Below are 21,772 nucleotides of genomic sequence, written 5' to 3' on the forward strand. Positions count from 1 at the left end.
CTCGGGCCCACAGCAGCTGCGTCCGCAGCCCCGATCGGCCCCGGCCCCCGCGTCTGCCGGGGCTCCGGGCTGCGCTGCCCCGGCCTCCCCCCGGGCAAGGTGAAGGAAGCCAAGCTGGGGATGAGAACAGCTAAGGACTCAGACCGACCAGAGACAGGCAAAGGACATCGCGCCACGCTGATTGTCTCGAACGATATTAACAGCAAGCTACCAGGAGCCGGTCCCATTAGGTTAAAAACTTGCGGAAAATAGCGACAAGTAACGTATAGATGGTAACAGGCCACGTGTGTTTTGGACAAAATAGTAGTATGGAAATACACTCAAAAGCCCTAGACCTGGAAAACCATAGCAAAGCGAAGATGGAGGTAGATGATGAGCACTTTAGATGAGGAACTCTTTCTAGTCTATGTTTGTACTGTGCCTGGTAAAGATCATCTTATTTTCTTGGACCGAAGTCAGTATAATAATAATAAATACTAACAATTACATCACTTTAAACAAATACACATTCAAAAGACACGTAGGTGGTAGGTCTCTCACAGTAGTAGCATTGCCAACATAAAACAGCCAGCGGAAAAACAATAATAAAAGGAACTCATCACGTTTTGTAGCCCAGACACCAGAAACACCTGACAGCAGAATAACTAATACTTAACTATGGCTTGGCCTTACTTTCTAAACAACACCTTGTGAGGAGATTTCATCTCTCAGTTGTTTCTAATTGCTGAGGATAGGAATGTGGTATGGAAGAGACATATGGACATCAGACCTTGCTTTAAGTAAATGTCTCCAATTCCATGCCATTTCTGCAGGTTGAAATACTACAGTAATCTCTGAACTCCACACTGTATGAAATGAAAACATTCCAGAATTATCATTTTTAAAGATACTGGTTTGTAAGGTGAATTATTTTTAAACTAAGGACAATTCAACTGGATAATAGCCCTCAAGATGCCATAGTAGTTTTACGTAATAGTTTACAGCTGGAGGGTTTTTTTCTGCTCTTAAAGTAGCAATTCTCATAAATTACACAGGTGTGTGGAGACTTGGCACTTCTCTTGCCCTATGGCCGAATCAGGAATTTATGTTTTAAGCAACACCAGGTTATGGGCAAAACCTGGGCTCCCAGCAGCATTGATATAATTAGGAGAAGGGAGAAACCTGTGAGGTTGCTCAATCTGATAATTTCTGATGGGTTCCCCAAACACTGACCCTTTGTCATAGCTGCAGCCAAGATAAGGGAAAACAGACATCCCATCCCCTGCTTTGGCAGTGCCCGTTACAAAAGCAGAGATGCACAGGATATAAGTGCATGTCCCTTTTTCATCCAGGACTTACCATGCCTGTCATGGAAAGCAGCAGTTCCAGACCTCTGCTTTAAAGCTTAATTCGATAGTCATTATCAGAAAATGGGAAGAGATGCTCTGTTTAGAGACCCTTAACTTTTAGAGTATTTTATATGTCCACAAAATTTCCACTTACTTATGCACACAGTGAAAGAACAATTAATTGATGTAACATTCATAATTATATAACAAACTAGAATCTGCTCAAACACACCAACTAAAAACATTGTCCAGAGAGACTGAACACTTTTGAGTAATTACTAATTGGTATTTTCTGGGTTTAAAGACAATATATTATATAATGTAATTTGTAATTGTGGTTTGTTCAGCATTTTAAAATCATGGCGAGCATGGAATTTTCTTTAGTATGCAAAATATAAAATTCAACTGTTAAATGTATAATTACTTCAGTCCCAAAACATTATCTTAAAAACACAATGATATCTGACTATTATACTTAAAAAAAAGTTTAGCAAGCCAATTAAAGGTTAAAAACATGAATATCCAAAAAAATGCAGTGGTATTTCTCAGCTTTGGAGGCAGCCTAGGCAAAGAGGGGGAAGGTCAGAAACACAAATCCTGCCCTGTTTTCCTGATTCACTGCCACTGGTATTCCCACTCCACCCTCAGTAAGCATTGTCCAACTCTTCAGCAAAGAGATGGTGACTTCCTTCCTAACACCTAAACACACCTTGGCAAGTTTGCAAAAGCTACAGTAAAGAGCAGACAGTTTCCTTTCTGTTGGTGACTCACAGCTTTTATGGGTACATCCCCTCTATGAGACATTGCTAAAGACAAGTAGGTCTAATCCTATTCTCACTTTTAATTATTTTGAAATAAGTATGATGTAACTGACAGCAATTAAATCACTTTAGATGTTCATCAAAATTATAAAGGAGTCATTCTTGCAAACCAGGTTCTCATCAAGCAGGGCACTTCCAGAGGAGCAGCACCAAGGAGTGCTGTGGGGCTGAAACAGGCTCCTGCAGAGCCTGCCCCGAGGTACCTCACACTTCAGAGGTCTCTGTGGGATGTTGTGAAGGAAATAAAACATTGCTTCATGTCTGCCCCAAATCTACCTCTTCCTCCTGCTGCAGGTCTTGCTGTGCCTCTGTTTCCCACCATGCTCCAGCAGTAGATTACTGCAGTGGTGCTGCAGCACTCTGAGACATCAACCAGTGGCCTGTGGTTCCATCACAGAAATTATTGCAAAACACCAAAGCTGCAACAATAATCTCTAACCAAACACACTGACTGCTCACAGAATCACCACTATGGCTCAAGACATGAAGCCCTGTGCTCTGCCTCCAGCTGACACCAGCCCACCTCCATTCCCAAGGGATCCATCTGCTCTACTTCATCCAGCTCCTACCCAACTCTCACATAACATGAGGACAGTAACACTTGCTCATGGCCTGTATGTGACCAGTTGTGCACCTATAAAGAAAACTCTTGTCTCATCCATGTCCCACTCCCATCATTAGTATCTGATTTCATAACCAGACCCATTGAGATTGGTTGAATCACTTGAGAAATAAAGCATTACAAAAAGGGTGTGGCCACTGCCTTCCAGAAAGGCCTAAAGAATTGCCAAAAACACTTTTATATCGTGATTATAGTTCTACAACTTGCACCAGAAATTATTCTCACCAGACAGTAGCTTGCTGCCCTGAAAATATTCTTGGCACTGATTTCCTCAATGTAAAATCCTTTGGGGATTTTTTTTTCTTTAAAACACAGTTCAGTTTGGCAACTCTGTGAAAAATAAATAAACAAACCCATTCTCCAAGTGTTTAATTTTCCCTTTTACCATGCAAGGCATCCAATTTGACAAGTTTAGGTCTCTGTAATTGAATTAGAAATAATTTTTTTTAAGCATGAAGAGGGTGACTTCTGTTTTTAGGTTTGATCTGTATTTTTACTGTACTGACAAATGTAATGAAGAACTCCTGGTTTGCAGTTATTAGAAGCAGTCAATATTCCAATGAAAGAGAAACTCTAAAGGTTAATTTAGCTTAAAATGGAAAAAAAGACTGTATCAGTTTCCTAAGTCCTTGGTACAATCTAAGGTTCTATGGCTGTTAAGATATGCAATATTGAAGAAATGTTGTGTTCCTAGGAAAATGAATTATGATTATCAATAGAAAGTATTATAGGTTGAGTAAAATCTCATCATAAACCTGTCTGGTTCTTACAAAAATTCAGAGCAAGTTCTGTGAGCAATTTGAGGTTGATTTACAGTTAAAGGGTTAACACAGAACTTGCACAGGGAGCAGATGGTCAGAGAGTTTAGAATTACATGAAACCACAGACATACACTTCCCCCATGGAGAATAAAAACCAAAATGATGGACTGCCACAAAACAAACTTACCTGACTCTTATAATCAACAAGACTGCCTCTCTACAAGCAGGTTTTTTTGCACACCAGTAGCAGCTAAATAGTTAGAATTCCAACTAAATCAGCAGCCCAACAGGACAGCATTCCATACACTCACTCATGCTAGTTCAACCTGCCATCTATTGCCAAGGCCTGTGACCCTACCAGGAGAACTTGGAAAAAAGTTTGATTTTTGTAAATTGGCCTTCATTCCTTCATTACAGATTTAAGTCTTTTTATTACGTGATGAAGAAATTTCTCCACATGTTGACTTCTTCTTGCATGGATTTTTACTATTATAACTACAAAGCCTATTGTATCATAAATTATTGCATGTCACAGTTGAGAGAGCCACGATACACAGAGTATCACCACACAATTCCAGAAGGCTTTAAACATCCATCCATACACAATAACACCTCACCTCATCAGAAGGCTTCAGGCATCTGCCCATGCAGAGTAACATCCCATCACTTCAGGAGGCTGCAAGGGTCTGCCCTTCTTGTTCTTCAGCCCAACCTTTTATCCCTTCCTGTTGATGCACTGCACCTGTGTGCCCTCTGCTCCCTTTGGTGGTTGGTCAGTGCCCCTGGGCACTCCATGGCTCGTTGCTGGCAGTGCTGCTCTCAGCTGTAACCCATTGGGGATGATGAGGCTCAGCCCCACTCCCAATTACCCCAAACTGTGTACCTACAATTATATCTAACATTATGTAACTAGATCCCCTTCATTTACCCAAGTAACATAAGGAATCAGAGTGGTTTCAAGGCTTACCCCTAAAATTACAGTTTGCAGGGTTCACTGACTGGAACAGTGCTTTGAAATCAGCTGGATGAAAAAAACTCACATATAAATCTTAAGTATTTATCACATCCTCTTTGATAAAATGAATCCAGGTTACTACAGTTTTGTGGAAATGTGTCACCTGGCACGCAGAACAACCATGTACTGCTAGGAGACCTCCAGGGAAGATACAGGGAAAAATTACATAAAATCATATTAATGCAATTTTATTAAAAAATAAAATCTGACCCAGTCCATCCCATACAGAAGTTTTAGAAGTTAACATTTCTTAGAGCTGCTCAACTATTAAAAAAACCCATCAAAACAGCTGCTTCCCTCCCAGCTGCAGGGCATGAACAGCAGGTAGCAGGTCTGGCTGCTTGTGTGTTGTGTTGTGTGGAACTGCACTCAAAGTGTGCAGGACAAAACCATTGCACTTTTCAGCCATTTCTTTTTAATAGTATAAGAAAAGCCCAATGAATGAAATGACACAAAAATATTTTATTTTGGTGTTTAACTTCTAAATTAAAGTATGACAAAACATTATTTCTGAAAATGTCAGGTGCAGTCTAATTTCAACAGTTGATGTGTCCATGGACAGGTATGAATTATGGCAACAACTGTATATATACTCCCATCCAAAACGCTGAACACACTGTCACATCTTGAGCCTTCAGCTTTCCAATGTTTTTTCACCCTCCCAGAAAATACACTATATGAAACATCCCATGTCCACACACTTGAGTGTAGCAGAAATTCAAGGGATCCTTTCACCATTACCATGATGTTTAGAATTTACTAATGCTTGAAAACAGTAGTAAGCTAACCTCTAGTATGTGTGTTAACATATCTTTAAAAAAATAATTTTTACAAGGATTTTTGCTGCTATTCTCAGCATAAAGAAGTCTTGCCAATTCAGTACTATGTCCTCCAGTATCTCAATATACACAGTATCTAACTGTTTTAGGAATTGTGACTTTGTAAAAAAGCTATACTAAGTTAAAGTATTACTTCTCTTACTTTTGTAAACTTTAGGTGTGGGCCATCCTAATCTATATTTTCACTTAATTATGTTGTCTTTCTTCTGAGTACATAAAATATGCTGCTTCCACCTTAAGCTAAGAAGGAATAAAGGAAGTTTTCTTCCTTCCCACCCCTAGATGTGACTGTCATCTGCATAGACTTTTCATAATTAACAAATAAGTGTTGCAAGATTGTACAGCAAATTTTGAACAAATAAAAAAAACCATTAATGACAAGTGATTCTTTGTGCAACTGCCTTCATCCCTTTTCAACACTCAGCTTTCTTAGAGCTCAAAATGAAAACTTAATTTCATTTCATAATACCGATTCTGCCACTGTATTTAATGGAACAAGGAAAGCTTCCCAATCTTTAGCCCAGCATTATATAACAGTAAGTGAGCTGGAACTTCCCATGGATGAAAGCAGCATTACCTTCACCAGCTCACTGCTAAGAAATGCCTCCTCCTCCTCCTTTCATGTTGTGCAGCTTTGGATTTCTATGCACAGCAGATCTTCAGCACACAGGTTGTGTCACCTTTCTGATTTGGCTTATTGAATCCAAACCCTTTCTCCAGTAAAATAACAAGAATTGCACCAAATCATAGCTGGATATCCCTCATAGCTGGATTTAGTGGAGGAGCATTTACCTCTAAATGCTTCCCTAGTGTGACCTTCAAGCAATGGGAAAACATGGAGAATTTTACCTTCAATAAGGCCCAAGGCACAGCATTAAAAAAATATCAAAGGCACAGATGATTCACTACGTGTGTAAAATTACCTAGACTTAGATGTTGCAAGTTTTGAAATTTTCCTGGTAACGTTCTTTGAAATTCAGAAAGCAGAGAAAAAAAGGAACATTTCATTACTGGACAAGGCCCTCCAGATCCAACACATGCTGACCCAAATGATGACAGAATTCCATATTACAACTGCAAAGCATGTCAGAGTCCTGCCATTAATTGTTATACACAAATAATTGTTACAGCACTTTCTTACTCCATCTGTGATAACCATCTCAAGAGTCCTTTGTTTGGAAATTGCAATGATTAAATAAAAACTGACACAAAGAAACCCAAAACAAAACAAAAACAACCCGTGAGCTTTACAGCTACTCAGCCAAAATCATCACTTAATAGTTCTATCTCATGCTATTAAAATGGATAATAAAATGTAACAGTTAACAATGTCTAATTCTCATCTATTAAAACTAAGAGAATATTTGAGGTATTTGAGTTCTCCCTTAATTATCTTTAAAGTAACCTCCTGCTAGTGGAATGTGAATTCAGGTTAAATGAGCCAGAATTTGACTCTGTGACCAGAATGAGCAAAGGCACATTGGTGAGGTGTCCTTTAGTATTTGCTGTGCCCATACTTACTGTAATAGTGCCTGGAATTGCAGTTACAGAGACGCATTTCATTTCAGAAAACTTGCTCCTGGGACACAGGAGGGACATTTTGGATGAAGCTTTACCCACCTGGTCACTGCAGGAAACAGGACATGCCTGCTCTGTATCAGCACATAAAAATGGCCAGTGGTAGTTTTTGCATTTTTCCTTAATATAACACTATTGACAGTACACAATCTTAATCACTAAGTGATGATAAGTAGTGTAAACTGCAAAATAACTCACTGGCTTCTGTTAACTGCTTGGCTCAAGACAAAGTACTCCTGCTTGTTAACTGCTGGTCTTGGCTTGTTTTAGCCCAGGTGGTTTTGTAGCACCTGTCCTTGAATGATATTATGAACTCCCCATAAATCATACTCCTCTCATGGCTGAACAAACCTAGAATATCTTCAATATAAGCTATGGTCTTCCTTCTCCCATCTCATTCTTTATATCAGCCCTTCAGGAAGAAACAGGAAGCTTTGTTTCCATGGTATCATTCAGAACATGGAGGACCTGTATTTTTGTCTATTTAGAATGATGCTCAGCCTCAGAATGGGGCTGTCTGTGAGTCACCACAGCCAGACTGCAGAGGAGACACAGGAGATCAATGCAGGGGAGGGAGACATGCACTGGAATTAAATACTGACACACATTAGCATCTGGGAAAAGGAGGCTGAGGAAGAGAGCTCAAACATTTTGAAAAGAAAATTAATTCTGATGGAGAATTTCTTGATGTCACCTTTGGCATTTTATCTTGCTTCTGAAAAAAATCCTGTTCTCATTCACTACAACACTCCTGCCATCAAGTACATCAGCACTTAAAACTAGAAGCTGGACTACAAAATTTCCTAAGGCTTAATGTTCCAAACTATTTTATGCCCAGTTGCAAAGTTATTCCTAGCAAAAAATAGTACATTTTGATTATAGCATCTGTAAACAGTGTAATCTAATGACATTTAAATTATAACAGGAATTATTTTAAATGTATGCTCTTCTGGTTTTCCATGCTACATTTTTCAAATCATGAAAGAGTTTTTATAAAAATACCAACAGATTCAAGTTTACTGGCCACAAAAAATGGAATAACAGATCTTCTTCAGGGGCAGTTTGTTCCTTCACGTAGATTTGGTGCTGAGACAGTGTGGTAGTTAAAGCACAATCAGAGGCTGTTGATAAAGTGGCAATGCATAACAATGTTGTAATGTATTATAAAGGAGCAATTGCCTGCAGTTCATCAGTGTGGATGTGGCAATGAAGTTCTGCTTTACATATTCCAGGCACTAAGAACTTTGTAGCAGTCATTACAGGAGGTTCTTCTTCCCCTATAAAAGGAAAAAAAGTGACATTCATTAATTGAAACAGAGATTTTGTACTCATCATTTCAGAAACAATGCCAAGAAAACTTATGAAGTGCCTCTGCACCACCTTGTCAGGCACTCCTGAGGCTAAACTGTCATGTCAGCAAAATGTTATCTAGAGGTACAACACTGATTTTCTTCCCAGGCTGGACTTCTTCGGGAAAATCTCATTAGTGAATGGCCCTAGTAAAGGTTTGGTTGTTGGTACTTCATCAAAATTAAACTGGTTTAAACTCCAGTTGAGGATGCCAAATATGATGATATCTTTGAGAATCTTTACTTTGCAGACCAGTAGTCTGCTCAGGAACTGCACTGAAAGATAGAAAGGATTTATGAAAGATAAATCAGGAACTGCACTGAAAGATAGTAAGTTAGGGGATTTATGATTTTTATTCAAAAGATTATATCAAACTGGCCTTTAAAGGAAGAAAGGAAAGATCTTTTGAGATTCTAAATGTCAGAGCTATTCACATCTGTTCTGACCAAGTAACAGGTAAAATAAGTAAAAAACTGAAATGTAGGGTGAATTCAGAGCAATAATTTGGATGTGTCTATCTCTCAGAACAAGAATAAAAGCTTAAAAATTCTATTTACTCCTCTCATTAGCACACATACAAATATTAGGGCTGTAAATGTTTTGTATGTCTGGGACACTAAAGAAATTTAACGGGTTGCAATCTAAAAGGGAGATGATGGTTTTAGAGCCAGTTCCAGTGCTGTCTCCTCTCCTTTGTGACCTGCACCTCATCAGGGCTGTGGTTTGGGTGAGGGAGGTTTGGGGGAGCCAGTTTGGGTGGTGCTTTTGGATGAGGACAGTAAATGGGAAAATGGCAGAAATTGTGGTTTCTTGAGACACTGGAACATCAGTGCAAAGATCCAACTCTATCAGCAAGAGCTCTAACGTTCAACCTCTACAGCTGGAGCATGTTAACAAGGGGGTATGTGACTTGAGAATTAATTACTGGGAAGACTGCCTCTTTCTTCCTGTGCCTCCCTGCAGCTGGGACACCCAGCTGACAGCTCAGCCATTGAATCAGGAGGGGGACACTGGGAAAGCATTCTTCCAGGCAGGCCATACGTTTTACACTAGCATCTGACTTTCACTAGAACCTTTACAGAGATCATCTGCACTTTTTCACACAAATGTGAGAAAAGACTCAGTTAGAAGATGGTAGGAAAGTAAAAAATATAGTTTTAATTCTGGAAACAGAGTAATTGTGGCTTAATTAATTAATTAAAACAGGAAATCTGTATTTTTTTCCAACTGGAGTTTTTTTCAGATTTTAACTATTCAGTCACATAGACTATCTAACTGATAGGTGCTATATCTGTAAATCAGCATTTGTATTCTCTTTCTCCAAGATCATTCTGGCATCAAACATTAGTTATGAATTATCTAAATAAGAATTTAAAAAATCATTTACCCAAGAGAAAAGTCTAGTTAATGCACTGTCAACACTTATTCTAGAAAGCAGAATAGCATACAACCATGAAAATACAATATTCACCTGCAGTAGCTGTGTGGGAAATGGATTTGTACAGAGTTTAAGTTTTACACAGCATACTGTGTAAGCTTTGTGTTAAGTCTTAAAAACTCTCTACAAATCCATTTCCCACATGGCTGCTTAAGGAAAATCTCAGCAGAGCACTTTTATCATATCAATGCAATTGCTGAAACATTCCACACTGAGATAGTTGTGATGCCAGTTCAATATCCTGTAACTAGTAAGGTTAGATCAGTCTTTTTATACAGCCTGAGGCAAAATTTACACCTTCTAACTGGAGGTATCTGAGCTGGGTGTCTGTTCTGGAGAGTGTCTTCCAAGCATTTAAATTACTCCATTGAAAGCCATTTGTTCACTCCCCAGCCCTGTATCTGGTGAGAAGCCTGATGTCATTCTGAAACTTGAGTTAACCACAGTACAGAGGATACCCCTAAAGGATCCAGTATGTGCTGGAGCCAAACAGGATGCCAGGTTTAGATTTATGGCTGGCTGTGAGAATGCTTCACCATTCTGGATTACAGCACACAGCTGTCAGCTGAAATCCCAGCTGCCAAGGGGTCCCTGGAAGGAAGAAGCTATCTCTCCAAGAATAGGTCAATTAACGAGCAGTGACTTATTAATAGAATTTTAGTGAAATCTTATCTAGCTAAGATTTCCTCCACACACTGTAAGTTTAGGAAAAATTCATTTTTCCAAAGTTACTCTACCTATTTTTATCTTTATATGATATTTTTATTTTATATATTATTTTTACTTTTATTTTATATTTTAAAATATTTAAAATTTTGTGTTTATTTTTACCATCTTTACAGAATGTTCACCTTTCTCTGCAACCTTTTATATGGCTCCTCACATATTAACTTACCTATTTGGAGATGGCAGAAATATGCACAGTAACTGAATGTAAGTTTGGATACACTGCTGTATCTTACCTAAACCTGATGATGAAGAAACACTTCCTGTAATGGAAGATGTTTCCATTTGGTCTGTCAATAGTCCTTCCATTAAAGGTAAAGATAATTCAGATGAAGGGACAGATGAATCATAGATCCCAGAATCTCGAGGCATGTCTTTCAGATTTGAAGCTTTAACAAGATGTAGCAATGGCTGAAGGACAGAGCTGCCACCACCCTGAATGTCCTGAGTTTCTATATCTTCTCCAAGGTTTAAGTGCTGAATGATACAGTGAGAGTCTGAATTCCCCACTGAAATGTTTAGATCTGTTTTCAGGTAAAAATCACTATCCATCACCTGTTTATTCACCAAGTCATTTAAAACCAAGCCTGAATCAAATTTTTCCATGACAGGCTCCGAGTAGTGTAAAGAAGGTGGAGGGAAGGGAATGAATTGTTTCTCAAACCAATCTGGTTCCTGATCAATGAACTGATGCATGTTGCAAATAGCAACATAAAGGGACCTCCCAGATTTGCTCCTGAAATAATTCCTTTTACTGATGTTAACAGGAAACCCCTCTGAATCCTGCACACTAAGATCTCTGGAGTGTAAGTGTGAATAGAGCTGGGGGAGATTGTCCATGAGTTTGTATTTTGTGCTCAGATCCAGAATGGCAGGGATGTCTCCCTCACAGGAGTAATCAAAGTAGACTGCAATGAACTTGCAGAGGTCAGCTGAGTTCTGCTTGGCCTGACGAAGCTTCTCTGCAACTGTCAACACAGCAAAGAGAAAGGGTTCTCCTTTTCCTGCATCTTTGGCTACTCCTCTGTGCTTCCAGTTCTTTTTTTCAACAAAGTATTTCATTCCTTTGGAACACACAATGATGATAAACTGTGACTCATTTATTTTTTTAATAAGCCACTCCTTCTGATCTTCTTTACAGCTTTTCAGATCTTCCCACAAATCTAAAGCCACCTAAAAAAGTGGGAAAAAAATCTGGTTAAGTTTAATATATATAAACCCAAGTGGTTCCTTAAAAAAACCCACTATGGATTTGATACATAGCAATATTTTTGGGGGAACAAAAAGAACATAGAAAATGTGGCTGGATGAAGTAAATTACAATTAACTTATGTAATCAAATTTGTTATCATCAATCGACAATAAACAATTGTGCTTGCCTCAAACATTTACCATTGTATGTCTGGGTCCATAATGTGCTGAATTGAAGAAGACCTTTAAGGTCAAGTCCAACCATTCAGCCAGCCCTGCCAAGTCTACCACTTAACTGTGCCCCTAAGTGCCATATTCACTTATCATCCTTGCATATTAATGAAGTGTGATGCCAAGAATTTTCATATCTAGATAGAAACACAATTAGTGCCTATAATATCAAGATCTTCCAGTTAGGATGCAAAACAACAGCAATTTTATCTGATGAGAAAGCTCTGAAAGTTTTATCCTAGGAGTTATTTTATTTTGTACTTGGTCAAGCTTTCTGACCATTCTACATTATCTGAAATGCTTGTGTACACCAAGATGAGGGACACAATGCTTCATCTCACAGGAGGAATGAGTAGTAGGATGACAGAAAAAACCAGATGTAAAAAACTTGCATAATGGACACACATCAAAATCACTTATAAAATCTTTGAAGCATTTTCCAGAGAACAACAACTTTTGCTCTGCTGTGTCACCCACAGCAGAGTGGAAAACTTTGCCCTATCAGAAGACAGAGTAGGTGCATGCCCAGAACACAAGGACTCCTGAAAACTGCTGCCACACAGTTGGCTACAGGAAGCAAGTGATCCTGCCTGAGGTGCTGGTCAGCTGGACTGAAGATCATTGTCAGCTCCTTCCAAACAGACAGCTCTAGCCTGGGGAGGAGAGGTCATTTTACTGCTGCCTGGGAGATGTAGGTAGTTTTGTGTCTAGTTTTGTTTCTATTCTTCAAAATCCTGTGTGGCCTGCTGTTTGTGAGAAAGGATTTTTATTATGGACAAGCTATTATTTTAAATGGCTATTAAATGTCACTGGTTTTATCCTTTGAGAAAACATTCCAATTCCATATGAAAAATACTTGTGCAACTCTTCTGTTATGCGTTAAGCATCACTTTTTATATTAAACTCCACAGCTTTAATAACAACATGTATTATTTCTGTACATAGGTGCTACCACTATTTTGTTATATCAATTTTGTATGCTGTCCAAGACCATATATTCCATGGTTAGAGCACTAAGAGCTCATCTCAACACTATTCCAAAGAGGGGCAGTGTAGTAGGGCTGAAGTACGTCTCTAAAAGGAGTTTCAAGTAAGTTAGTTACAAAATAGTTTATCCTGAACTATTTTAAGCAGATGAAAAAGCTGTGACCATCCCCGCCAAGCACGAGGCCTCGGCTGTGTTTCTGTGTTTGGTCACCAGAGAGCAGAGCTGCTGTAATGAAACCCAGCTCCAGTTCAGGCCAGTCACATCCCAGGGGTGGGGGAAAAAATGAGGCACAAAGAGATCAGCAACTGTCCTGCCTTTTCCAGCTGGAAAGTGAAAAACGGGTCACATATTGATTCCATTTCACACAGCAGTATGAGATTCTAGGCCTGCTCATTCAAAGTAGCAATTCAAATGTCTCTCTCATACCATTCAAACAAAAACGAAAAAAAAAAAAGAGCTGCTGATTTTACAGTATTAATGTAACAGATGGGAAATAAAAAATAAAAATCAATTAGTAAGTACATGCTGTCAACAAGTAATGATAATAATGCAGTTTTTGCTCTATGAGCAGAAGTCTTGATAGATTCAACTTCTTTTAAATTACACTTTAGGAACACCAAAGTGTATCAGGTAGACAACAATACCTCTTTGTGGCTGCTGACTCTAAAGATGTAAGGCCTACTGAACAGAAAAAGCACTTAATTCAAAGCAAGCTAAACATGGCTGAATGAAAGTCCTGAAATCACGATCTTTTACTATTCTCTTGGTTTGGGTTGTTTTGGTTTCTTTACACTGGATAAGATCTGTTAATTTCCCCCAGTAAAGAAAATTCATACAGCCTAGATTTAGAAAAATAACAAAAGTTATCTCTTTGGAAAGGAGTGACTGAAATACCAACTTTTCAAGCACAGAATTTCGGGAGTGCTGTTTCAATTAAGGAAAAGTTGTTTACATATGAAATGCTGAGTTTACCTCACAGCCACAGAAGTCCTGAAGAAAATAAGCAAAGCACTGGATGACATTAATGTGTTTCTGGCAGTCTTTGCTGGAATAGCAGATGAACACTTTTGGCCGGGGTCGAAGTCTTTCCACATGGAGACCTGCAGCATATGCTGAAGATTCTGAGCTCTCCTCATCTAGATGGGAATATATATTTTCTAAAGTGCAAGAGAAAAGAAAGTTTTGTTTTGGGCTTTTATTACTTTTGTAGGCTTTTTACTAATGCATGCAGTAATGTTTGGTTTTTTTTCCTAAATATTTTCCTCTCCTTTCCATCCTGAAAGATAAAAGTTGTACACACTCTATTTATCCAGCTTAAGAGTTGCTGCATGTGGAATACACTTTCAAAGTCAAATGTGCAGTTATTTCTGCCCAACTCAGAAAACACAAGGAAGGTTTATTTTATAAATAGAATGAAGTTGTTTCACCTTTCGATCTCAACAGTCTTCACATCTCTGTTCAAACACTATAAGCCTAAAAGATGTATCATCTTCAAGAGTTCCCTGTCTAACAAAGTCTCTTGTTAAAAAAACCCAAACCACAACATAAGGAAGGTAAGAAAATTAAACTCCAGGTCCACAGACCCTTTCAGGATATCCTACAAGATTTCTCTAGTATATATACACACACCCATGTTTGGACATTAATTTGAATTAAGATATGATTAATTTAAACCAAAATAGCTATTAGTGTTTATTTCCTTGCATAGATCCTTTTATGCTGGAGCATAAAAGTCTGGCCTTACGCCAGACTAATTCAATCTAGTTCTACAGCTGATTAAGCTAATTTGGAATAAAGTATGAGTATTTCAAAATACAAATATCCATCCAGGGATTCAATTCAGAACAATTCATCAGGAATAACTATTCTGGAACAAATCCTCAGAGATTTGTCTGGGTTTTTTGTTGGAACTGTGCTAGCTGTGAGCAAAAAGGATATATACAGAAGACCAGGAGGTAAAAGGATTTAACCCAGCTGGCATATAGCACTTGTAGTATATCTCAGTGCCAAAATTCAGGTGGATAATATAGATATGTGAGGTTTGGAGAACTAATCTCTTTTTCCATTATTCATGAAACCACATGATTCTTTAAATTCAGTATAAAAAGCCAAGGTATTTTTAACATTTAAATGTATCAAGTGTTGCTTGCCAGCTCCTGGATACAGAGGAGAAGTCAGCAAGGAGGAACGGAATCTAAAAACATCTGCAAGCAGGGCTTACAGTAAATTTAGGAAGATAGCTTAAAATGAAAGGTAAAGGCAACTTCCAGGAAAGTGAGCAAATCTGGAATAGCAGCTGTATATAGTATTCCAGACAGCACTGTGAATTGTATTGGCATCACATGGCTTTACTTTCCTTCTGATTCAAAATAAAGATGAATTAGGTATTTATGAGTAAAGTAAGGGAATGTTTAAAACATACCCATTTACAAATCTGTTTGTAATCTACATGGTCACATGGTACTTTCTCAAAGAAAAAGACACATGAAATAAAAAATATTTTCCAGTATTGCTTTTGTTGTCTCCTTTCTACAGTGAAGTCTTGGTCTGTGATACAATACTGTCTAGGCAACCAATTACCATCAAGCATGATTAAGAATTTGCTGTAAGTTTCAGCACGCATAAAGCTGAGGGAAGGAAGAACAGAGAAACAGAAAAGCAAGCTTTTCAGATAAAGGTATTTCTGGAGTCAGCCTATCAATGAGGACTGTTTTGGTTGCGAAAGCACATCTGTCAGTGGCACTGCACTGAGTGCACGCTCCCACCTTGCTGTTTCTTGCGGCACATCACGGTGAAGAGCGTGGCAAAGGCAGAGATGACAACCAAAGGCACTGTGATGGCAATGGCTCTGATGGGGCCAGCCCAGGGAGAGTGCACTGCCAAAGAAAGCACAATTAGCCACATGCAAATCAGCTGCATTACAATTATCAAAACAAATCTTCACACTGGGAATGCAAAACTGCTGCAGTACTCTATTATCAGGTAATTGTCCAAGATACAAGATATCAAGTATGCTCAAATATCATGTTCTCCATTTCAAATTAGGTTTTATGGTGGTTGCCCCACTGCCACAGCATCAGTGACTCTCGTAAGTAACAAGTGCTGCAACTCACACCAGCCCCAGGAGAACAGTCCCATGACAAATAGTTTGGATGAGTTATGCAGTAGTCATTTGGACCTGACATGTTTTGTTCCAGGGTGCTGAACCTGCCCCTTAGAAAGAACTGCCTTCCTGCAGAGCTCACCCTGAGAAATGTGCATTAGGATTCAGTGCATTTTATCCACTGCCTCCATCTGTGGCTGTTTTGAGGTGCAGTTGCACTCTGAAATCCCTATTTAGCTTCTCAAGACCAGGTCTGACCCAGAGGCATGTGAAGCATTCACCTGACAGTTCTCCAGACTGCTGGGTTTGGTACCAGGGCTGAAAGACACAGGCGATGCGATCAGGCTGCTCCCACAGTTTCACTGCAGTATTTCCACACTATTGCACTCTCTGTTGTATGCAATTAAGGTTATCATTCCTCTCATCCACATATACAACAAAAGCCACCTTTCCACAAAGATTTCTCATAGTGGATTGATCTAAACTCCACTAAATAGAAATGCACAGAGATGCACATGTGTATGCTCAAGTGTGCGTCTCTATTTCTTTTTCATTAGATCAAAAAAGCACAGCACAATTATCTCAATAGTCTAGATTATGGCAAACAGATAAAGGTCAAATAGAGATTTATTTCCAACATAATTAAAACTGAATCTAAATTAGTACAGTAAGTATAAGTATATTGTTTAAAAAACAGAATTCATACCTGGTTTTAGTGCATAGTGCATTGTTTTCCTTGTTGTATTAGTGTCATCAACCAGCTTGAAAAAGTAAAAGATTAATTTTTTTTTTCAATATGAAAATAACTGTAACAGCTTTTATGACCAAATGTGAAGAAAGGTACTGTTCAAAAGTTAAAACTAAAGGGCAGCACAAACTAGTATAATAAAAATTGACCAAGAAAGAGAATTCCAATTAAAAAAATAAAAATTAAAGTCCAGGAATTATGCAGGCCCACAACTTCAGATTAAGGCACAAAGTGTGCACTCATGGAAGCAAAGCTATGGAAAGGTCAAGAACATTCTGATGCCTTGAGATTCTAGTCTTTGTATTTTTATGTATTCATCCTGTACCACATTAGTGCACAACTCTAAACTCCATATCAAGTGCTAGTTAACTGTCCTCATGTTGTGGTGAGACAAACAATCCCTCTGGGCCTGTGATCCAAGGACACCCTACAGCCTCAGGCCCTGAAAAGTATAAACAAAAGTGAATTGGGGGAGAACAAACTGGGGGAATTTGACTTCATTAGCTGAAGCTGTAATTGGAGGATTAACTCCTGATATGTAAATGGACCAAACTTATATCTGTGTGAATAACTCCTGATCATCATCCATTTTGGGTGTAGCCCCCTGGGGAGGCTTCATCTGCCCTTTATATACCAGAAGGCCCTTCATTATATATCTCCGCTTTTATTCTTCTAACTTTGTCTGGCCTCTGTTTCTAGGTAAGCCCTAAAAAGGGATCATTCTAGAAAATTTATGTGCCCAAGTTACTTCAGTAGGGATACCTGGAGTTCAATTCTACCAGTGTGATTTGAAATATTTTAATTTTACTCCATTTTCCCATTAACATTTTCACTTAGGTGTTGTACAGAAGACTGTTTAGAAATGTTACCTCAATGATATAATCCCCTGGAGACACATTCTGAAGCACACAACTTGTAGTGTCTGTGTTCTGCTCCTACATAAAGAAAGAATATTTTGCAAGCAATTCACATACTTTGAAAACCTAATAAAGAATTCACATTGATTTAGAAATAGGCAATGCACTCCTGTATTAACACACCTTAGACCAGCAGAACTCAGTCTGCCCATTCACTGATACAATGTCTGCCTGCAGAACTGACTTGTGCTATCCAAGCCCAACGGAGTCCCCAAGCCTGCCTGTGACTGATGAGTGCTGTCACAGCCCAATTGTTATTTACATAACTAGTTCCAAATAGTTTTACAATTTTAAAACTGACACTATTTTATAGACAGTTTTTAAAGTTTCTGTAAGACCTTACAACACCTCATGTTAATGGGTGCTGTGTTTTTAAGAACTGCAAAACTCAGCCACGTACCTGTCTGCAGGTCTTTTGCTTAAACAGTCCTTCATGCTTCAGTTTGTAGTGAAGAAAGTAGTACCTAAACCCAAAGTTGTGAGGGGCATGATCAAAGGACACTTGCATGTTAAAACCTTGCTGGGTAACATTCACATTCCTTGGCTTCCAGTCTGTCAGAGGAGACATTCATGAATTGCAAAATGACTCTTCAAGTACAGAAACTTTTTAAAAGATTAATATATAGAGATATTACATTTTACTTACAAGGTTTGCAGACAAGGTTTTCTGGCTGTAGCAACAATTCACATGCTACAAATATAGAGAAAAAATATTAATTATACAGTATCAAACTGCTATGCTATTTAAACAGTAAAGGAACAAGGGCCAAAGTAGGGAGCTCATTTTGAGAACTCTCACTTCTTTCCCAGAGTAAAAGTGCCTGGACTAAATGCATTTTGCAAACTTAACTCCTTTGTTATGATTTCAAGTCCCTTCTCATCTTTATATGAGAAACAGAGATCTATTAATTTGAGTATCACATTTCTTAGCCAGAAAAAAGGGATAACACCAGGCACAGCACATCAGGAGAGGAAGTTAAAACTAGTCTTAAATGTATTTACTCAGAATAAGTAAGTATGCTGAGCACTACTACTACTGTACAGCGTTAACAGACAGACTGGAAAATACCTTAAGCAAGTTTTACAGGGGAAAAAACCCTTAGCAGGACAAATATCAACAGTTCACCCCAAAGGGTACTTGGAGTTTCTCACCATACTCTGTGAGAACTGAGGAGCTTACTCAAATTTCTTCTCTACACCTCCAATGAGAATTGCTAAGCAATTGCAAGAAATCCAACTTGATCTGCTGCTATCTAATTTTAGATGTCCTCCCTTACATCTGTCTGTAGATAGCTGTTTTTAAATTGTAATCTCAAAGGCAAAAAACAACCTGCCCTTCTTCACAATGTCCAGAGAGGAGCAAACCATCTTCAAGAGTTACCTGAGAACCACAGGAACAGTCCTGCTCCAGGCAAACCTGAGATAATCTCAGGCCTACCTGACACTTCTCTTCTGGTTGCTGCCTAACACTTATGATCACACATCACACATTTATCTACGGCACGCAAATTCTTTCTGCTTAACACCCAGATCTTCCTTCCACAACAGCGTCAGTAACTACTTAACCCAGACTCACCCAACATCATCACCCACTACAAAAAAACCAAAATGTTGGGAAAACCAAAACGTTGAGGGGAGGAGAGGCCCACTGAAGAGATGATAGGCAACACTATACAAAATGCAACACTACAGTACATGCAACAACATATTATGTGCAATACTTACATCTAGTTCTGAAGAAAAATGGGTGATAATTACTTTCATTTTTAATGGAAGGAAAAGGAACAATCTTTACAAAGTAATCTGTTTCAAACTTCAAGTTCACAAAGGGCTGGGACTCCATTCCCTACAAAAAAGACATGATTACACATATTTTCAAATCAATGATCATAGCTGAAAGTATTCTTCAAAACCAGCCCACAATTTTGCAATCAAAGGTTGAAATTAATACATTAAGAATCCTTTCTCTACCCCTCTATTCCAAACTGACATGAGGAACCTCAATCCATAGCTGGACGTAGACTATTACAGATGTGCATTTGTACTCCAGTCACCAAAATGACAGTTCCCAGCTTCAGGAAAGTTTCTATCAAAAGGAACAAGATCTGTCTCTAAAGCAACCAATATCATTAACTTCACCAATAATACTTTTGGGACTCTTTTACAAGGGCATGGAGCAATAGGACAAGAGGGAATGGCATCAAACTGAAAGAAGCAAGGGTTAGATTAGATATTGGGAAGAAATTCTCCAGTGTGAAGGAAGTGGGGCCCTGGCACAGGTTGCCCAGAGAAGCTGTGAATGCCCCATCCCTCCAAGTGTTCCAGGCCAGGCTGGATGGAGCTTGGAGCACCCTGGGATAGTGGGAGGTGTCCCTGCCCATGGCAGGGGGGTGGAACTGGATGACATTTAATGACCCAAACCATTCTAGGATGACAAACACCTTCAAGACTACTCACAGTCACACACCACAAACTTGTCTTGAAACAAAGCACTTACTGTTCGTTTAAAACTGGGGCTGAGCTGCTTTGGATCTTTTAAAACCATCTGCTGGCATTGTCTTCCCTCTGATTTTAACTCCTCAAGTATTACTCGAAATCCTTTCAGGTATTCAATCCCTACAAACAGCAGGGCATTTAAACAGAAGGTTAATATTTCAAAATGCATAATGTGGTATTTAATGCAATTTCAATATATTTCATTTAAGAATAAAACTTATCAGTCATATGAAATATGTTTGTATTTAATAGCTGTTGCTGTATGTCAGTTCTGCATATTCCATCTTGCCTGTCTAGAGTTCAGTCTTTGGCCAAGGTTACAATCACTGCATACTTGCGTAATGCTTGGAACAGAGGGGCCCATGTCTCATCAGGGGCTTCCAAATTACCACTGCAATGTAAGTTATCAGTTCCCTTCTTCACCTTCAGAAATACTCCATAGTAACTTCACATTTCCATTTTAACAATCAAATATAACATTTTGGTAAATTATAGAAATAGTCCTTTATAAATTTTACTATCATGTCTGAGACTACCAGATTAAAATGGTAACAATTGTTACAACTTCTTTAGTTCTAGTACAGTAAGGGCTAACAGAAAACTTGACTTAAATGGAATGGAATTTATTCCAGTGCATGTATACTTCCAGTTATTCCTAACTGCTGCCAGAACTACACCCATTTTGTTCAAGTTACTCTACTGCAACTTAGCACAGTGTCTTTACAATGTTCTCATCACAGAATTACTTCATGATATGACTAAACTGAGTCACACTGATGTGAATATCCCAGGAAAATGCCAGTGTTACCCTGTGACAGTTTTGTGGCTCAGGTATTATCAAAGGCACCACACAGCTCTTTAACTCTCACTACTCCAGCTAACTGCATCTCTTCAACAGCATTACACATATTTATCAATGACACAGTCACAGCTTTTGTAAGCTAAATGCTACATAAATCAAAATTGACTCAGTTTATGCTGTGCTTGTCAACCCAAAAAATAAAACTCCAAATGTATCATTTTCCACCACCTCCTCTGGTTCACTGGTTTTCACAGGTTTGTGTGTTTTGATTAATGTGTCACAATTTTGTAGAAGATAAAGTGTTGCCAAATGTGTTCTTAGCATTCATGGAACAAAAGCACTGTTTGTCCTTACACAAAGACCCTCAAAGTGCCCAGTTCCCAGGTTACCCAAGATTCCTGAACTGCGGTTCTGTCCTCAAGCTCTCCAAAGGATTTACCTCTGGTGATCACAAGGAAAAACCCAGGCTTTGTTTCCCATGGATGTTTGATTGTCCAGTCTGCAGCTGAGGATTACCAAATGCCTTCAACTGCACAGTTCTGCAGAATTCAGTGGAATTTTCACATATTCTTTTAAAGCCCATAAATAAGTTTCTCAGTGGAAATGGATTTCTGCACATCCTCAGTTTTGGACACTACTGCTCTAATGGGGAACAAGGTACTTCCAGTGACATTGAAGTATTTGAGGAATACTCTAAATCACCAAACCTGGCAAGGAAACACATTGAACTCTGTATAGCTGTAATTAGAAAATGTTTTCCACCTGTAAGACAATCTGCATCTTAAAGAACCTTTAAGTGTATCAGGAACTGAACTCAA

At 38.7% G+C, this 21,772-nt stretch overlaps 1 protein-coding gene across 1 annotated transcript in view; it reads right to left on the minus strand.

Moving 5' to 3' along the window:
- Positions 1 to 4,989: 4,989 nt before the first annotated feature.
- IL17RD (interleukin 17 receptor D) overlaps positions 4,990 to 21,772 on the minus strand; it is a 58,799-nt gene continuing 42,016 nt past the window's right edge. The window contains exons 4-13 of the mRNA XM_014307639.2: positions 20,154 to 20,272; positions 19,382 to 19,502; positions 18,303 to 18,347; positions 18,057 to 18,208; positions 17,609 to 17,674; positions 16,698 to 16,752; positions 15,654 to 15,764; positions 13,861 to 14,045; positions 10,715 to 11,651; positions 4,990 to 8,241 (exon numbers count right to left, since the gene is read on the minus strand). Coding sequence (XP_014163114.1) covers positions 8,126 to 8,241; positions 10,715 to 11,651; positions 13,861 to 14,045; positions 15,654 to 15,764; positions 16,698 to 16,752; positions 17,609 to 17,674; positions 18,057 to 18,208; positions 18,303 to 18,347; positions 19,382 to 19,502; positions 20,154 to 20,272 — 1,907 coding nt within the window. The 3' untranslated portion in view covers positions 4,990 to 8,125. The remainder of the gene's footprint in view (positions 8,242 to 10,714; positions 11,652 to 13,860; positions 14,046 to 15,653; positions 15,765 to 16,697; positions 16,753 to 17,608; positions 17,675 to 18,056; positions 18,209 to 18,302; positions 18,348 to 19,381; positions 19,503 to 20,153; positions 20,273 to 21,772) is intronic.

Source organism: Geospiza fortis, unplaced genomic scaffold, assembly GCF_000277835.1.
Source record: "Geospiza fortis unplaced genomic scaffold, GeoFor_1.0 scaffold78, whole genome shotgun sequence".
NCBI classification, from domain to species: Eukaryota; Metazoa; Chordata; class Aves; order Passeriformes; family Thraupidae; genus Geospiza; species Geospiza fortis.